The sequence below is a fragment of the Orycteropus afer genome, unplaced genomic scaffold, assembly GCF_000298275.1.
Source record: "Orycteropus afer afer isolate SDZICR_OR568_19922 unplaced genomic scaffold, OryAfe1.0 scaffold00120, whole genome shotgun sequence".
Classification (NCBI taxonomy): domain Eukaryota; kingdom Metazoa; phylum Chordata; class Mammalia; order Tubulidentata; family Orycteropodidae; genus Orycteropus; species Orycteropus afer.
The window spans coordinates 5,772,028-5,787,924 of record NW_006921707.1 but is presented as its reverse complement, the minus strand read 5'-3'; the positions used below and the strand labels follow the sequence as shown (position 1 = coordinate 5,787,924).

The following is a 15,897-nucleotide window of genomic DNA, read 5'->3' as shown; positions in this document are numbered from 1 at the left end:
ATCTGGGCAGGTCGGGACACCCAGGCTCTGTCAGAGCACACAGACTGGGATGGAATTCCTGCCAGCTCAGAAGGTAGGTGGGAGTGAGGGATGGTTGTGCCTCCATTCACCAAGAGGGTATGTGGTATAAGAGTAATGAGGGGAATATCACACCTTTCCAGTCCTTCATGTCTGGTATGTCCTTGCGGTCCCCCTCAAGGGGAGCCTCTTCTTAGGTCCCTAGAATCTGAGAGAATGCTCTCACTTTAAATATCCAAAATGGTCAAACCACTTGTAACCATTCCAAATAGCCGCACCTTCCAGACAGCCAAAATCCACTGCTCAGCCTGTCTTTCTCTTTGCTGCTTCCTCTTTTATTTACCAGCTACCAGTTCTGTCCTCCATGCAGCCCTTGGCTAGCAGGGCCAATTTTTAGGTTAATTCTTAGGTCCTAACGCCTCTTGGCAATATCCAAGCTGTCCATGCTGTCTGGATTGCTGATAGATCACTGCTCCATATGTCTCCTTTTTTTGGTGTTTTCATGCAGGTTCTTCTACTACTTGGAGTTTAGTCACACTTCTGTGCCCTTCCTTTCAAAGCTCAGGGCTCCAGGATTATGTTCTGAATCTGTGTTAATTGGTTCCTCTTTTCTTTGTTGAAGGGGATCTGTGTAGTTTGTTTACCTATTCAGCCATCTTACCGGAACTCCCATTATCTGATTTCTTGACTGCTGCTTCAATTGGTGTTGATTGTGGAACCAAGTAATATGAAGTCTTTGACAACTTCAATCTTTTCTCCATTTATTGTGATGCTTCTTATTGGTCCAGTTGTGAGGATTTTTGTTTTCTTTATGTTGAAGTGTAATCCATACTGAAGACAAGTCTTTGATTTTTATCAGTAAGTGCTTCAAGTCTTCTTCATTTTCAGCAAGCAAGTTTGTGTCATATACATCCTGCAGGTCGTTAATGATTCTTCCTCCAATCTTAATGCCATATTCTCCTTCATTTAGTCCAGCTTCTTGGATTATTTGGTCAGCATACAGATTGGCTAAGTATGGTGAAAGGATACAACCCTGAGACACACCCTTCCTGATTTTAAACCATGCATTATCCCTTTGTTTTGTTTGAATGACAGCCTCTTGGTCTATGTACAGGTTCCTTATGAGAACAATTAAGTGTTCTGGGATTGCCATTCTTTATTAGTGGACAATAAGAATAATAAAACTATAGTTCTATAATTAATTTAGTCCTGAGGGCCCCTGCCTCATATAAAGCAAAACATAAGCTCAGGATGGGAAAGGAGGACATAGTGACATACACGAAAAACATTTAGTACTTTCAGTTGACATTAAGTTCAGTTTCCATTAACAATGTGATGTCATTGCTATAGTAGCTTATTATTTGATTTTAGGGTGCAATAATGTAACCATAGTCCCTAGGAAGACCGCCTAGTATGTGATATTCCATTTTGACTTACAACTCTAACACTGATAAAGAGAGCTAAAGTGTCATTAGAAGATAGGTGTTATTGAAACCAAACTAAATAATACAAAAAATTGAAAACATGTGGTCTGTTGAAAACTTTGGGGAACATGGCAGTTTTCTTTAGCTAATTTGAAGAATTCTTATTTTGTGGAGAGATCAGATTTCTTGGTGCAACCTGATAAGAAAAAACTGGGTTCAAAAACTGAGAGTTACACAGAAAGTAATTATGGCTTAGTGTACAGAAAACATTTTAAAATTAGAACTGATCAAAGATAATTTAGCTGTATTAGAATGAGTTTTTTATCCCTGTGGTCCAATGATTCTCATTATATCTAATGAAAATACGTTTTCTTTACTTGCTGAACTTTTATTGTACTTATTTGATATAAATCTAGAAATATTAACATAAAAAATATTCAGTAGAGGATATCCATTTTTATTTGGAAAACCCATATTTCTATGCTTTTTCTTCAGAGGAATGTAATGTTCTGTCAGCTATGCAGAAAATTTACAAAGAAATAATCTTCAGAAAAATTTCTGTAACATCCAGGCATATGACAGAAGTACTGTGGGTTCAGTTCCAGACCACTACAAGAAAACAAATATCGCAGTAAAGCGAGTCACACAAAATTTAGTTTTCCAGTGCATATAAAAGTTACGTTTACACAGTACTGTTGTCAATTAAGTGTGCAATAGAATTATGAAAAAGTTTGAAATATTGTAAGAATTATTGAAACATAACAGAAACAAAGTGAGACCATGCAACTAGAAAAATGGCACTTACAGACTTGCTTAATGCAGGGTCACCACAAATGTTCAATTTGTAAAAAATGTATTATCTGTGAAGCAATGTAAAGCAAAGTGCAACAAAATGATGTATGCCTGTATATTTAAAATTGTTACCTACTATATAAATGAAAAGCCTCACCTCCTACAAAGACTTTGCCTACAATTGCGGAAAAAAGTGCTGAAAACAAAAGAGATGGAACAAGTATCTTAAGAAAATGAAATTCCTTAGAGTGAATAATGTTATAATTTAATGGAAAATAGAGAAGCTGTTTGCTCTTATAAAAAATGTAGTGAACTTTATTTGTAAAAGGCTGATATTCTTGGAAAGAATATTGAGATTTGTTAATGGCCCAGGAAAAGTTAATGTTATTTAATTTGATATGGATCATTTAAAGTACTCACTTGCCAATATAAAAGGCTCAATACTGAAATACTAAACACAGCAGGAACAAAATAAAATATGTGCTTGTGCTTGGTCTGACTCCATCAAACTTTCTACAAGTTTTAAAAATGTGATCTTGATTGTCATTTTTATCATTGGACTTTACCAGCCAACTAACTACATATGAATTATTAGTGAAAAATAAATGTTAGGATTTTATTGTTAAAACTTATGACTAAAACTTGTAATGTGATTCAGGATTGGGTAAGAACTCAATGAGGGGGAGGTATGAGATTTTTGGGTCACTTTTTGATAATATATATAGTTCTCCATTAATTTTGAATGGAAAACAAATTTTAAATTAATCAAAAATTAATTAAATTTTTAATTAATCTAGAAATTAAAATATTCATTCCTTGCCAATAATAAAGAAAGCCTCAATTTTACTTTTGAGTTGATGTTTCTCCCTAAATTTGGGCTTATTGAAAATAGAAGATGGATGTGATTTGCTTCTCTTTTCTTACTTAGCTTTTATTTTTTCTCTCCCCTATTCTTAACTAGGGAGCTCTGGTAGCATAGTGGCTAAGGCACTTGACTGCTAACCAGAAGGCTGGCGGTTCAAACCCACCAGTCACTTCTCGGAAGGAAGGTTGGGCAATCCTACTTCCGTAGTGATACTGCCTCGGAAACCCAAGGAGGGGTAGCTATGAGTCAGGGCTGACTCGATGGCACATAACAACAACAATAACAACATTCTTAACTAATTTCTGAACTCTCAAGACCTGGTAGTATGGGAATGGAGAAGAGCTAAGGAGAGAAGGAAAGTCCATAATTGGCAGTTCTATCTAGGTTATCTAAGGATCTCTGGTGGCCAGTGCCTAAAGCATTTGACTGTTAACCAGAAGGTTGGTGGTTCAAACTCAACAGTCACCCCACAGAAGGAAGATGAGGCAATCTTCTTCTGTAAAGATTTACCACCTTGGAAACCTAGTGAGGGTCATTATGCATCATAAGCAGCTCAATGGCAGTGAGTGATCTAGCATTGGTGCTCTCTGGACTTGGTAATACGTTTAAAACTGAGTCTTTATCTTATGGATGCTTTTGTGGGTTGGGAGAATCTGCCTTTAAAACACCAAAATCAAACCCTTTGCCATTGAGTCCTTTCTTACTAATAGAGACCCTATGGGACATGGTAGAACTGCCCTATAGGATTCCCCCCCCCCCAAGGCTGTAAATCTTTACGGAAGCAGACTGCCTCATCCTTTTGCCATGGAGTGGCTAGTGGGTTCAAATCGCTGACCTTTTGGTTAGCAGATGAGTATTCTAAACACCATGCCACCAGAAGTCCTACCTTGCCTTTTCAATCTCTTAAAGTTATGGATGATTCTCCCTTAATTTCCTTGATGAGGGTACATTCATCATTTACTCTTTCCTCAAGTTCTAGGTCTATGGTGATACCATCCAGCCTTTTGCTGAGGTAGTTCATTCTTTTGAGACAGAAACTAAGATAATCCTTCATGTTATCAGGTTGATGGTTTCCTTTTAGTCCTAGTGTACTGAGACTTTTTATTATGGGTTAGGTGCATCTTAGTTTTCAAAGTGACATCTTTGCTTTTTAACAGTTTAAAGAGGTCTTCTGCAGCAGATTTGCCCAGTGAAATACATCTGATTTCTGGACTGCTGCTTCCATGGGGTGTTGATTGGGGATCCAAGTAAAATGAAATCCCTAACAACTTCAATCTTTTTTCCACTTATCATGATGTTGCTTATTGGTCCAGTTGTGAGGATTTTTCTTTTCTTTATGTTGAGATGTAATCCATAGTAGTTTCTGATTTTCATACTGTAGTCTTTGATTTTCATCAGTAAGTGCTTCAAATCATCTTCACTTTCAGCAAGCAAGGTTGTGCAATCTGCATAGCACAGGTTGTTAATGAGTCTTCCTCCAGTCCTGATGCTGGGTTCTTCACATAGTCCAGCTTCTTGGATTATTTGCTCAGCATACAGATTAAATAAGTGTGGTGAAAGGATACAAACCTGACAAACACCCTTCTTGATTTTAAACCACGCAGTATCCCCTTGTTCTGTTTAAATGGCTGCAAGGTCTATATGTACAAGTTTCTCGTAAGTACACATAAGTGTTCTGGAGTTCCCATTCTTTGCAGTGTTATCCATAATTTGTTATGATCTAGATAGTCGAATGCCTTTACATAGTTAATAAAGCACAGTAAACATCTTTCTGGTATTCTTTGCTTTCAGCCAAGATCCATCTGACATCAACAATAACATCCCTTGTTCCACGTTCTCTTCTGAACGCAGCTTGCATTTCTGGAAGTTCCCTGTCAATACACTGCTGCAACCATTTTTGAATTATCTTCAGCAGAATTTGTCTTGCATGTGATATGAAAGATATTGTTTGATAATTTCCACGTTCTGTTGGATCACCTTTCTTTGAAATGGGTATAAATACAGATCTTTTCCAGTTGGTTAGCCAAGTAGCTGTCTTTCCAAATTCCATATCATAAACGAGGAAGCATCTCCAGCACCACATCCATTTGTGAAAACATCTTGGTGGGTATTCTATCAATGTTTGGAACCTTGTTTTTTACCAATTTCTTCAGTATAGCTTGGACTTCTTAAATATCATTTCATAAACATAATACAGTTAATTAAAAGGAAGGCAATAGTGTATAGTGGTAAGATCATGTGGGGCAGACAGGTGGATGTTTGAATCCTGACTACCAGCTTTTTGATTTTAAGTCTGTTATTAACCTGAGTGTTACTAATAGTGTCTTTTTTTTTTTTTTTTTTCCCTTACATCAGTGAGGTGTAGTAAATTATGTAGTGTGGCTTTTCTAGTGATTAAGTCTTTGTAGACCCTGTGGAATTTGCTATGAGCAACTGAGTAGCTCCTGAAACTCCTGATTGTTAAAAATTATCCACTTGGGATATTTCTTTTGGGAGCAGCACAAAGTAGTTTTCTGGGAAGTTCGTTCTCTCTCAGGTGTATAGAACTCTGATGTTGGAATTGGTTACTTTGGCCACTCTGCCAGACTCAAAAGGAGCCCTCCTAGAAGCAGAAGGAATCTTTCACTGTCTGCTGGGAGATGCAAGAGACACGCATTGCTGTGAGAGACACTGAGACACATGCACTGCTGAGAGAGACGCCAAGAGACATGCACTGCTGGACAGACACCGAGAGACACGAACTGTTGGGAGAGAGACTCTCAGCTGAGAGACAGCAGGCTGAGAGACTGAGCCTGAGCATGTTCCTGAACTTGAATTGTAGCCTGTTGCTTCCCTAATAAACCCCATGAGTTTTGTGTGGCCAAGGCAGCAAATTATCAAACCCAGCAGAGAAGTGGTGGGTGCTGTGGGAGGAACGGTTGGTGTCAGGGTTGGTGAAAGGCCTGTCTGGCCTCTCAGGAATAGGTCTTGGGCTACTGATGGTGATTCTGTCTTCCTCTGGTGGGGTTAGAGGAGATCAGAAGATAGGGCTTCCTTGCTTCATTGTCAATCAGTAAAATGGAGAGGATAATAATTCCTACATCATAAGATTGAGGAATAAATGGGATAATATATATAAAGCATTACTTCTGGGCCAGACAGCAAAGTTGCTGTGTGTTGCTGCTATTGTTCTTGTTATCGTTAATGTATTTTTATTCTTTATCATATTAATCGCACCCTGATTTTTTCTAGATTCCAGTGATTAAGTTACTCTGAGTTTCATAACTTGGAAATGAAAGTATTCTAAGCTTGAGACTTTTGATCTTTTGATCTTTCTGTAGTAAGAAAGATGTTTTATTGCCTGCTTATGGCTCATCCGGGAAATGGTCTTTTGTGTGCCTTTAAAAATTTCCAGTTCTTTCTTTGCTTCCTTTCTAGTCTCCTTCCTGGCCCAGCCCCAAAAGAAAGATGTCAGTGTGATGCCTCTGGCCTCTTTGGAGAGCCTAGTAATGGTATTTATCCTGTCAGCAGTTTCTGGGTAGTTAGCATTTTATATCTTGATCTGTCTTTATTATTTAAGGAGATGTCCTTAACTTCCCCACTCCTACTGATGAATAGTTTGGTCCCTCACTAAGAGCTACAGAGGCCCTGCTGTTTTTATAGGCTGACTTTTGACACAAACTACTTCTGTTCAAGGAGTTCATTGTTATTAAGTTGTGCCAGTTGATACCAGAACTTAACTTTTAAAACATATTAAAATAGACTATTTAATGTGTTTTTTGGTTGATATTTAAAATAGCCTATTTTTTTTTCTGATGAACAAAATAATACATGATCATTGTGAAAAACTATTCAGACAGTATAGAAAATTGTAGAGAAGAAAATAAAGATGACTCATAACTCCACTCCAACAAAATAGTTACTTTTACTGTTTTTATATGATTCTGTCTAAATCTTTTGTATACACGTATATAGTTGGTATACTTTTGTTTTTTTACATTTGTCTTCTATCTTTCCTTCTGTGCTATTCGTCTGTATATTGTTGTTGTTAGGTACCATCGAGTTGTCTCTGACTCACAGTGATCCTATAAATAGCAGAATGAAACACAGCCTGGTCTTGTGCCAGCCTCACAATCCTTGCTATAACTGAGCCCATCGTTGCAGCCACTGTGTTCATCTCATTGAGGGCCTTCCCCTTCTTCGTTGACCCTCCATATTACCAAGCATGATACCCTTCTGCAGGGAATGGTTCCTTCTGACAACATGATCAAAGTAGGTGAGACGAAGTCAGGCCATTCTCGCTTCCAAGGAGCATTCCAGCTGCACTTCTTCCAGGATAGATTTGTTAGTTCTTTTAGCAGATCATGGTACTCTCAGCATTCTTCTCCAACCATAACTCAAAAAGCATCAACTCTTCTTCAGTCTTCCTTATTCATTGTCCAGCTCTCACATGCGTAAGAAGTGACTGAAAATACCATGGCTGGGGTTAGGCGCACCTTAGTCTTCAATGAGACATCTTCACTCTTCATCACTTGAAAAGAGGCCTTTTGCAGCAGATTTGCCCAATGAAATACATCGTCTGATGTCTTGACTACTGCTTCCATTGATGGTGATTGTAGAACTAAGTAATATGAAATCCTTGACACTTCAGTCTTTTCTCCATCCACTGTGAAGCTGCTTATTGGTCCAGTTGTGAGGATTTTTGTTTTCTTTGTAATGGGTTGTAATCCATACTGAAGACTGTAGTCTTTAATCTTCATCAGTAAGTGCTTCAAGTCATCCTCACTTTCAGCAAGCAAAGTTGTGTCATCTGCGTATCGCAGGTTGTTAATGAGCCTTCCTCTAATCCTGATGCCACGTTTTTCTTCATATAGTCCAGCTTCTTGGATTATTTGCTCAGCATACAAGTTGAATAAGTATGGTGAAAGGATACAACCCTGACGCACTCCCTTCTTGATTTTGAACCATGTAGTATCTCCTTAGGAGCTCTGGTAGCGTAGTGCCTAAGGCACTTGACTGCTAACCAGAAGGCTGGCAGTTCAAACCCACCAGCCACTCCTCGAAAGGAAGATGAGGCAATCTACTTCCGTAGTGATACTGCCTCGGAAACCCAAGGAGGGGTCGCTATGAGTCGGGTCTGACTCGATGGCACATAACAACAACAACAACAACAGTATCTCCTTGTTCTGTTTGAACAGCAGCCTCTGGATCTATGTACAGGTTCCTCATGAGTACAATCAAGTGTTTGGGAATTCCCATTCTTCTCAGTGTTACCCATAATTTGTTATGATCCATATAATTGAATGCTTTTGCATAGGCAATAAGTAAACATCTTTCTGGTATTCTTTGCTTTGAGCCAAGATCCATTGGACATCAGCAATGATATCCCTCATTCCATGTCTTCTTCTGAATCCAGCTTTTATTTCTAAAAGTTCTCTGTCAATACACTGCAGCAACCATTTTTTAATTATCTTCAGTTAAGATTTTACTTGGATGTGATATTAATGATAAAACCAAAAAAAACCAAACTCATTGCTGTCAAGTTGGATACTACTCATAGTGACCCCTCCTTGGGTTTCTGAGGCAGTATCACTACAGATGTAGATTGCCCAATCTTCCTTCCGAGGAGTGGCAGGTGGGTTTGAACTGCCAGCCTTCTGTTTAGTAGCTAAATGCCTCAGGCACTACACTACTAGATAATTTCCACATTCCGTGGGATAACCTTTCTTTGGAATGAATACAAATATGGATCTCTTCTAGTCAGTTGGCCAGGTAGCTGTCTTCCAAATCTCTTGGCATAACTGAGTGTGTGCCTCCAGTGGGGGCGTCTGTTTGTTGAAACCTCTCAATGGGTATTTCGTCAATTCCTGGAGCCTTGTTCTTTTGCAGTTGCTTCAGTGGAGCTTCGACTTCTTCCTTCAGTATCATTAGTTCTTGATCATATGCCACCTCCTGAAATGGATGAAGATCAAACAATTCTTTTTGGTGCAGTGACTCTATGTATTCCTTCCATCTTCTTTTGGTGCTTCCTGTATCATTCAATATTCTGCCCATAGAATCTTTCAATATTGCAACTCGAGGCTTAAATTTTTTCCTCAGTTCTTTGAGCTTGAGAAATCCAGTGTGTGTTCTTCCCTTTTGTTTTTCTAACTCCAGTTCTTTGCACGTTTCATTATAGTAATTGGCTTTGTCTGCTTGAGCTGCTCTTTGAAATCTGTTCAGCTCTTTTATCTTGTCGTTTCTTCCATTTACTTTAGGTACTCTCCACTCAAGGACAAATTTCAGAGTCTCTTCTGACATCCATTTTGGTCTTTTCTTCCTTTCTTGTCTTTTTGATGACCTCTTGCTTTCTTTATGGATAATGTTCTGAAGTCATCCCACAATTCCTCTGGTTTTCAGTCACTGGTGTTCAGTGCTTCAAATCTATTCTTTAAATGGTCTCTAAATTCAGGAGGGATATTATCAAGGTTATATTTTGGCTCCTGTGGACTTGTTTTAATTGTCTTCAACTTCAAGTTGAACTTTCATATGAGCAGTTGATAATCGGTTCCACAGTCAGCTCCTGGCCTTGTTTTGGCTGACGATATTGAGCTTCTCGCCACAGATGTAGTCAATCTGATTCCTGTGTATCCATCTGGTGAAGTCCACATGTATAGTCATTGCTTATGTTGTTGAAAAAAGGTATTGGCAATGAATAAGTTGTTGGTCTTGCAACATTCTATCATGCGATCTCCAGTGTTATTTCTATCTCCAAGGCCATGTTTTCCAATTACTGGTAACTCTTCTTTGTTTCCAACTTTTGCATTCCAGTCACCAGTGATAATCAACACATGTTGATTGCAAGTTTGGTCAATTTCAGACCGTAGAAGTTGGTAGAAATCTTCAGTGTCCTCATCTTTGCCTTTGGTGGTTGGTGTGTAAATTTGAGTAGTAGTAGTATTAACTGGTTTTCCTTGTAGGCATATGGATATTATCCTATCAATGACAGCATTGTACTTCAGGACAGGTTTTCAACTCTGTGACAATGAATGCCACGCCATTCCTCTTTAATTTGTCATTCCTGGCATAATAGATCCTATGGTTGTCTGATTCAGAAGGGCCAAAACCAGTCCGTTTCAGCTCACTAATATTTAGGATATTGATCTTTGTTTATTCCATTCGATTTTTGACAACTTCCAATTTTCCTAGATTCATACTTCGTACATTCCATGTTCTAATTATTAATGAATGTTGCATCTATTTTCACTCATTTTGAGTTGTGCCACATCAGCCAGTGGAGGTCCCGAAAGCTTTAGTCTGTCCATACTGTTAAGGTCCTCTTTACTATGGAGGTCAGCTCTTCCCCAGTCAAATTTTGAGTGCCTTCTGACCTGATGGGCTCATCTTCCAGCACTATATTGAACAGTGTTTCACTGCTATTCATAAGGTTTTCACTGGCCAATTGTTTGAGAAATGGATGGCTTCTTCCTTCTTACAAGTCTGTCTTAGCCCAGAAGCTCCACTGAAACCTGTCCACCATGGGTAACCCTGCAGGCATTTTGCAACACGGTCGCATAGCCTCTAGCCTCATAGCAACCCACAAGCTACCACAGGACAACAAGCTGACAGATAAGTTTGTCTCCCTTTGTTGTTCCTAACCCCTCTATTCTTCTGTATATACTATTTGAAATTTGTTTTTGTCTACTGTAGGTCGCTAGATGATCTACTGTAGATATACCTGCATGATCACTTAAAATAATAGTTGTATAGTATTTCATTCAATGGGTATATTATAATTTAACTTTTCCCTACTGAGATGAATATTTAGGTTGTATATTATTTTTTTTTTTTTTGCAATTTAACTACAGGAGAGTAAACATTTCCTACATCTATATTTTGAATAGTTTTATTATTACCATCTTTTAATGCGTGCTTTGAAGCTGAATTAGTGGATCAAATGTTATATACCTACTAGCTGGCTATGACAGTTTCTTTTTCTAATCAAATTTGGGTATTATCAGTCATTTTAATATTTGCTGACATGATAGTAAAAACTAATATGCGTTTTAATTTGTTTCTTTGATTGTTAGAGATTGAACACCTTTTCATGTTTTTTGCCACTTATATTTTTTCTGAGATTAATTTTCTTTGCTTCTTTCCCTAAGATATGTATTATGTATTCTACACACACACACACACACACACACACACACACATTTAAAGAACAGTTTGGTTTCTTGCATTTATTAATAGGTTATGTCTTCTATAAAAAATATTTTCTCTCTGTTGGATTTAATTCCTTACTTAGCTAGTCATTTTCAAGTATTAATGTAAGGAATTAAATAATTAACTAGTAAAGAAAACCAAATGTATTTCAATACTGCCTTTGTCTAAGATGAAAATGAAAAGAACTAAAATCCTTTTGTTATTTGTACTCTAATGTACCAATTGTGACCGAACTGTTTTTTCTTTGCTCACATCTGGTTCTTGGCCATATTCTAGATAAGAAGTGTCAATATAAGTAAAATATTACTGTATCTGAACCTGTGTTTTTACATGTTCTTCTTTTTCATCATTGCTGAAAGGAAAGGAAATGGAAATCGTTGATTCAAATACTCATTTTAGGAAACTATTATTATTAAAATCAGAAGGGAAGGTGCTTTAGAAATAACCTTTCCATATGATAAATGGTGTGTTGTTTTTAATTTATTGCTTTTAGAAGAAAAACAACAGTGAAGACATTATGCATATATGCAGACTACAAATCGGATGAAAGTTATACACCAAGCAAAATCTCGGTCAGAGTAGGAAATAATTTTCACAACCTTCAAGAAATTCGGGTATGTCTTTTTACTTTTTAAAAGTATATGTTACCCTTTAACTCTTGTTCTTTAGAAGACAGTCATATTTGACATTAGACAGATTACAATATTAATATATAGAAGGAAAATTGTTTATATTTAAGAAAACATTTCTATATGGTATTTTAAATTTTTCTTATGAATTCTGATTGTCATCTTAGTTTCTTCTCAACTTTTTGTAATGGAAATTTTCAGACATACAGAAAAGCTAAAAGAATTATACAGTGAACCCCAATATGCACACTGAGTAGATTCAACAGTTGTTGATAAATTGCTGTATTTGCTTTATTACAGATTATCTGTCATTGTCTTTCTACAAATGTCTATCCATCTAATTTTTTAATGCATTTCAAAATAAGTTGCAAACATCTGTATACATTACCTCTAAGCACTTCAAAATGAGATATAATAACTAAAGTTACCAGTATTTGCTTAAGGTTCTTTTTTTCTTAAAATAAAATTTACATATAATTTTGTATAAATCTTAAATATATTATTTGGTGAATTTGGACAAATACATACATCTGTGTTATGTGAACTCCTATTATGACACAGAACATTTACATCACTTCAGAAAATTCCTTCATACACCTTTCCTGTCATTCTCCATCTGTGTCCTTGTTCTGTTTGTATTTATTTTTCTCACCTTGTATTAGTTTTGCTTGTTGTAGGGCATCATGTAAATTTATATTTCTTACTCAAATTAGCAGTAAAATACTTAACAAAAATCATGTTTTCATATTAAGAGTAGTATTGTTCTTTTATGAAACTTGGTTTTGTGTTGACAAATAAGAATAGATAAGAACTTTGTCCACAAAGTTAATGTGTGTGTGTGTGTGTGTGTATCTTTTTTTAAGAAAAATTAAAAAAAAAATCTGTATAACTTATACCACTGGTTGAATTTATTGAGTTCATCCTTTTGTTGAGAAGACTACTTGGTCTTTTTCCAGGCAATATCTGTTCTTACTTTTAAAGAACGTTTCTCTAACTTTTCTTTAGAACTGATTTCAGTTTTTGAAAAATTTTTATTAATGATATATCTGTGAGTCAGTTTCAACCTGATGGCAATGAGTGAGTTTTGTTTGTAGCCTTTCTGTATTCATTCCAGTGCTTTTTCATTCAAAGCTTTTTAAATTATTTTTCTTATCTTATTCCCTTGGACCTATTGATAGACTTTCTTTTAGTCTTATATTTGTTAAGTGTTTAGTTCTCTAGAGACATGAGATATATACTTCTTATACCTTAATTAAGGAGCTCTGGTGGTGTAGTGCCTGAGGCATCTGACTGCTAACCAGAAGGTTGGTGGTTCAAACCTACCAGCCACTTCAGGAAGGAGGACTGGGCAATCTATTTCCATAAAGATTTACTTCCTCAAAAATCCAAAGCGGGGGTTACTGTGAGTTGGCATTGATTTGATGACAGTGAGTTTTTGATTCATACCTTAATTAGCCATGGTCTTTTCATTCACCTCTTATGCATGTGAAAGCTGGACAGTGAATAAGGAAGACTGAAAAATTGATGCCTTTGAATTATGGTGTTGGTGAAGAAAAAAATTGAGTATACCATGTACTGCCAGAAGAACAAATCTGTCTTGGGAGAAGTACAGCCAGAATGCTCCTTAGAAGGATTTCAAAATTTCTTCTCACGTACTTTGGACATGTTTTCGGGAGGGAGCAGTTCCTGGAGAAGGAAGTCATGTTTGGTAAAGTTAGAGGGTCAGCAAAAAAGAGGAAGACCCTTAATGAGATAGATTGACACAGTGGCTGCAAACATTACCACATCCTGCACTGTTCTCCCAACTGTTGGCTCAAACATAGCAACAGTTTGGAGAATGGTGCAGGATGGGGTAGTGTTTTGTTCTGTTGTACCTAGGTAGCTATGAGTCATAACGGACTCTACAACACCTAAAAACAATAGCATACCTTAATTGTTAAACATTTTATATTTATCAAGTGATTGTATGACTCACTGAGAAGTCTTTTGAGTATAGAGTTGGCTTTCTCTGGTGTATAACTAAAAATTTGTCCTCTGAGTCCACAGGCAGGTTGAGATATGTGAAATACTAGAAATACAGTGTTGCAATTCAAGATAAGCAAACTCACTACCATCAAGTGGATTCCAACTCATAACAACACTATAGGACATAGTAGAACTGCCCCCATAGGATTTCCAAGGCTGAAAATCTTTACGGAAGCAGACTGCCTCATCTTTCTCCTGCTGAGCAGCTGGTGGGTTCAAACTGCAGACCTTTCGATAGGCAGCTGAATAAATGCCTTAATCATTGTGCCACCAAAGCTCGTAATTCATGTGTGGTATCTATTTGGAATGCCCACTAGATGTCACTGTTACCCTTTAATTGCTAGTCTCATAGCCTAGTTCAAGACCTTAGGTAGTCTTAGATATACTAGTTTTCCCTGGAGTATGTATTTTCAAAAACTGATGCATTTTGGGAAATGTGCATCTTCAAACATGATTTCTATATTTATGTACTAAAAACGTTTTATATTCTCTTGTAAATGTCACTAACATACTTATTAACTTATGAAAAGTTAATAGGAGCAATTTAAAATGTAGACCAGCATGGGATACTTTTAATCTAGTCTTTGCTTGTATTACATCATTTAAATCCTGAAACATTAACCTTATAGAAAAAGGGCTTTTTTAGGTAGTCTCTTAATTTTATTCTCAATGTGTTTATATTTCTGTGTAGTGACCACATAGCCTCATGAGACTAGTAACACTAAATATTACCAGGTGATAATGTAAGTTGTTTTCCTGAAAAACGTAATGAACATACTGCTTTTCTGCTACAGTTCTCACTAAGGAACCATAATTTTTTTGGATGTTGTTTTAAAATATTAGTGCCTAGCATTTGGCAGCTTGTGATATGAAGGATACTTGATCTTTTTAATTATGCATCTTTATAACTGATTTATTCAATTTATCTCTTATTCTTTTATAAATTAAGGAAATAAGAATCTGGTAGCACTTTGTTTTTTAAGGAAAGATAAAGCAGATAATTTTATTTTTTCACATTCTTCTACCGAAAGATCTAAATTACTATTTTTTGGTAACCTTTGCTTTTTCTAACATAGATACAGGTGATTAAAGTAGTATGAACTATTATGAGGTTTTTTTAGAGCCATCATTTTATTAGTTGTTGGATTGATTTAACTGAGTAGAAAATCCAACTAAACCTCTTTATATTTTCCATGAATGCTTGCCCACTGGAGGGTACACTGTCTATTGGAGTGTTTCCCCACACACTAGAAATTATGGATTTGTTTACTTGAAAACCTGTAAAAACTTATTTTCTGTAACTTTGCTACCAATTTGAAGTAGTAATGTTTAAAAAAATTTAGTCTAAGATTAAAAATGATAGCAGCTCTATTTTTAAAAAATTATTTTTTTTCTATCATGTATTTTCCTTCATTTCAGTTAAGAAATATGCTCTTATATCTAGATATTTATTTCATTTCTTGAAAAGTCTCTACAAAGAGATCAGGATTTTCCTTTAATATTTTAGAATGAGTATATTAAACTTCTTAACCTGATGAGGGACTTAAAATGGAAATGAAATTTGGACAAAGAATATTTTTCTTGAATGTGATCATTTTAATATTTTAGAAAACATCTCCAGCTCAAATACTACAAGATACTAAAAGTAGGCTTGGCCAAGTAGAATATTTTTGACACCGACATTAAATTTATTTATTCTGCTCATTCATTGGTTTTCATCATTCTCCATTCCACACAGATTAGAAGCTAACAATTTAATAATATTTCATAAGAGATTTGCAATATAATACTTCTATATAATATACTATTTCTGTGTGGAAACCTTCATCAGTTTACTGATGAAGGTTGAAGAATATAGTCTGCAGTATGGATTACGTATCAATATAAAGAAAACAAAAATCCTCACAACTGGACCAATGAGCAGCATCACAATAAATGGAGAGAAGATTGAGGTTGTCAA

At 36.3% G+C, this 15,897-nt stretch overlaps 1 protein-coding gene across 1 annotated transcript in view; it reads left to right on the top strand.

The window, feature by feature from the left end:
* Window positions 1-15,897, top strand: part of ANAPC10 (anaphase promoting complex subunit 10) — a 141,290-nt gene that overhangs the window by 73,375 nt on the left and 52,018 nt on the right. Inside the window, exon 3 of the mRNA XM_007944101.2 lies at window positions 11,777-11,897. Coding sequence (XP_007942292.2) covers window positions 11,777-11,897 — 121 coding nt within the window. The remainder of the gene's footprint in view (window positions 1-11,776; window positions 11,898-15,897) is intronic.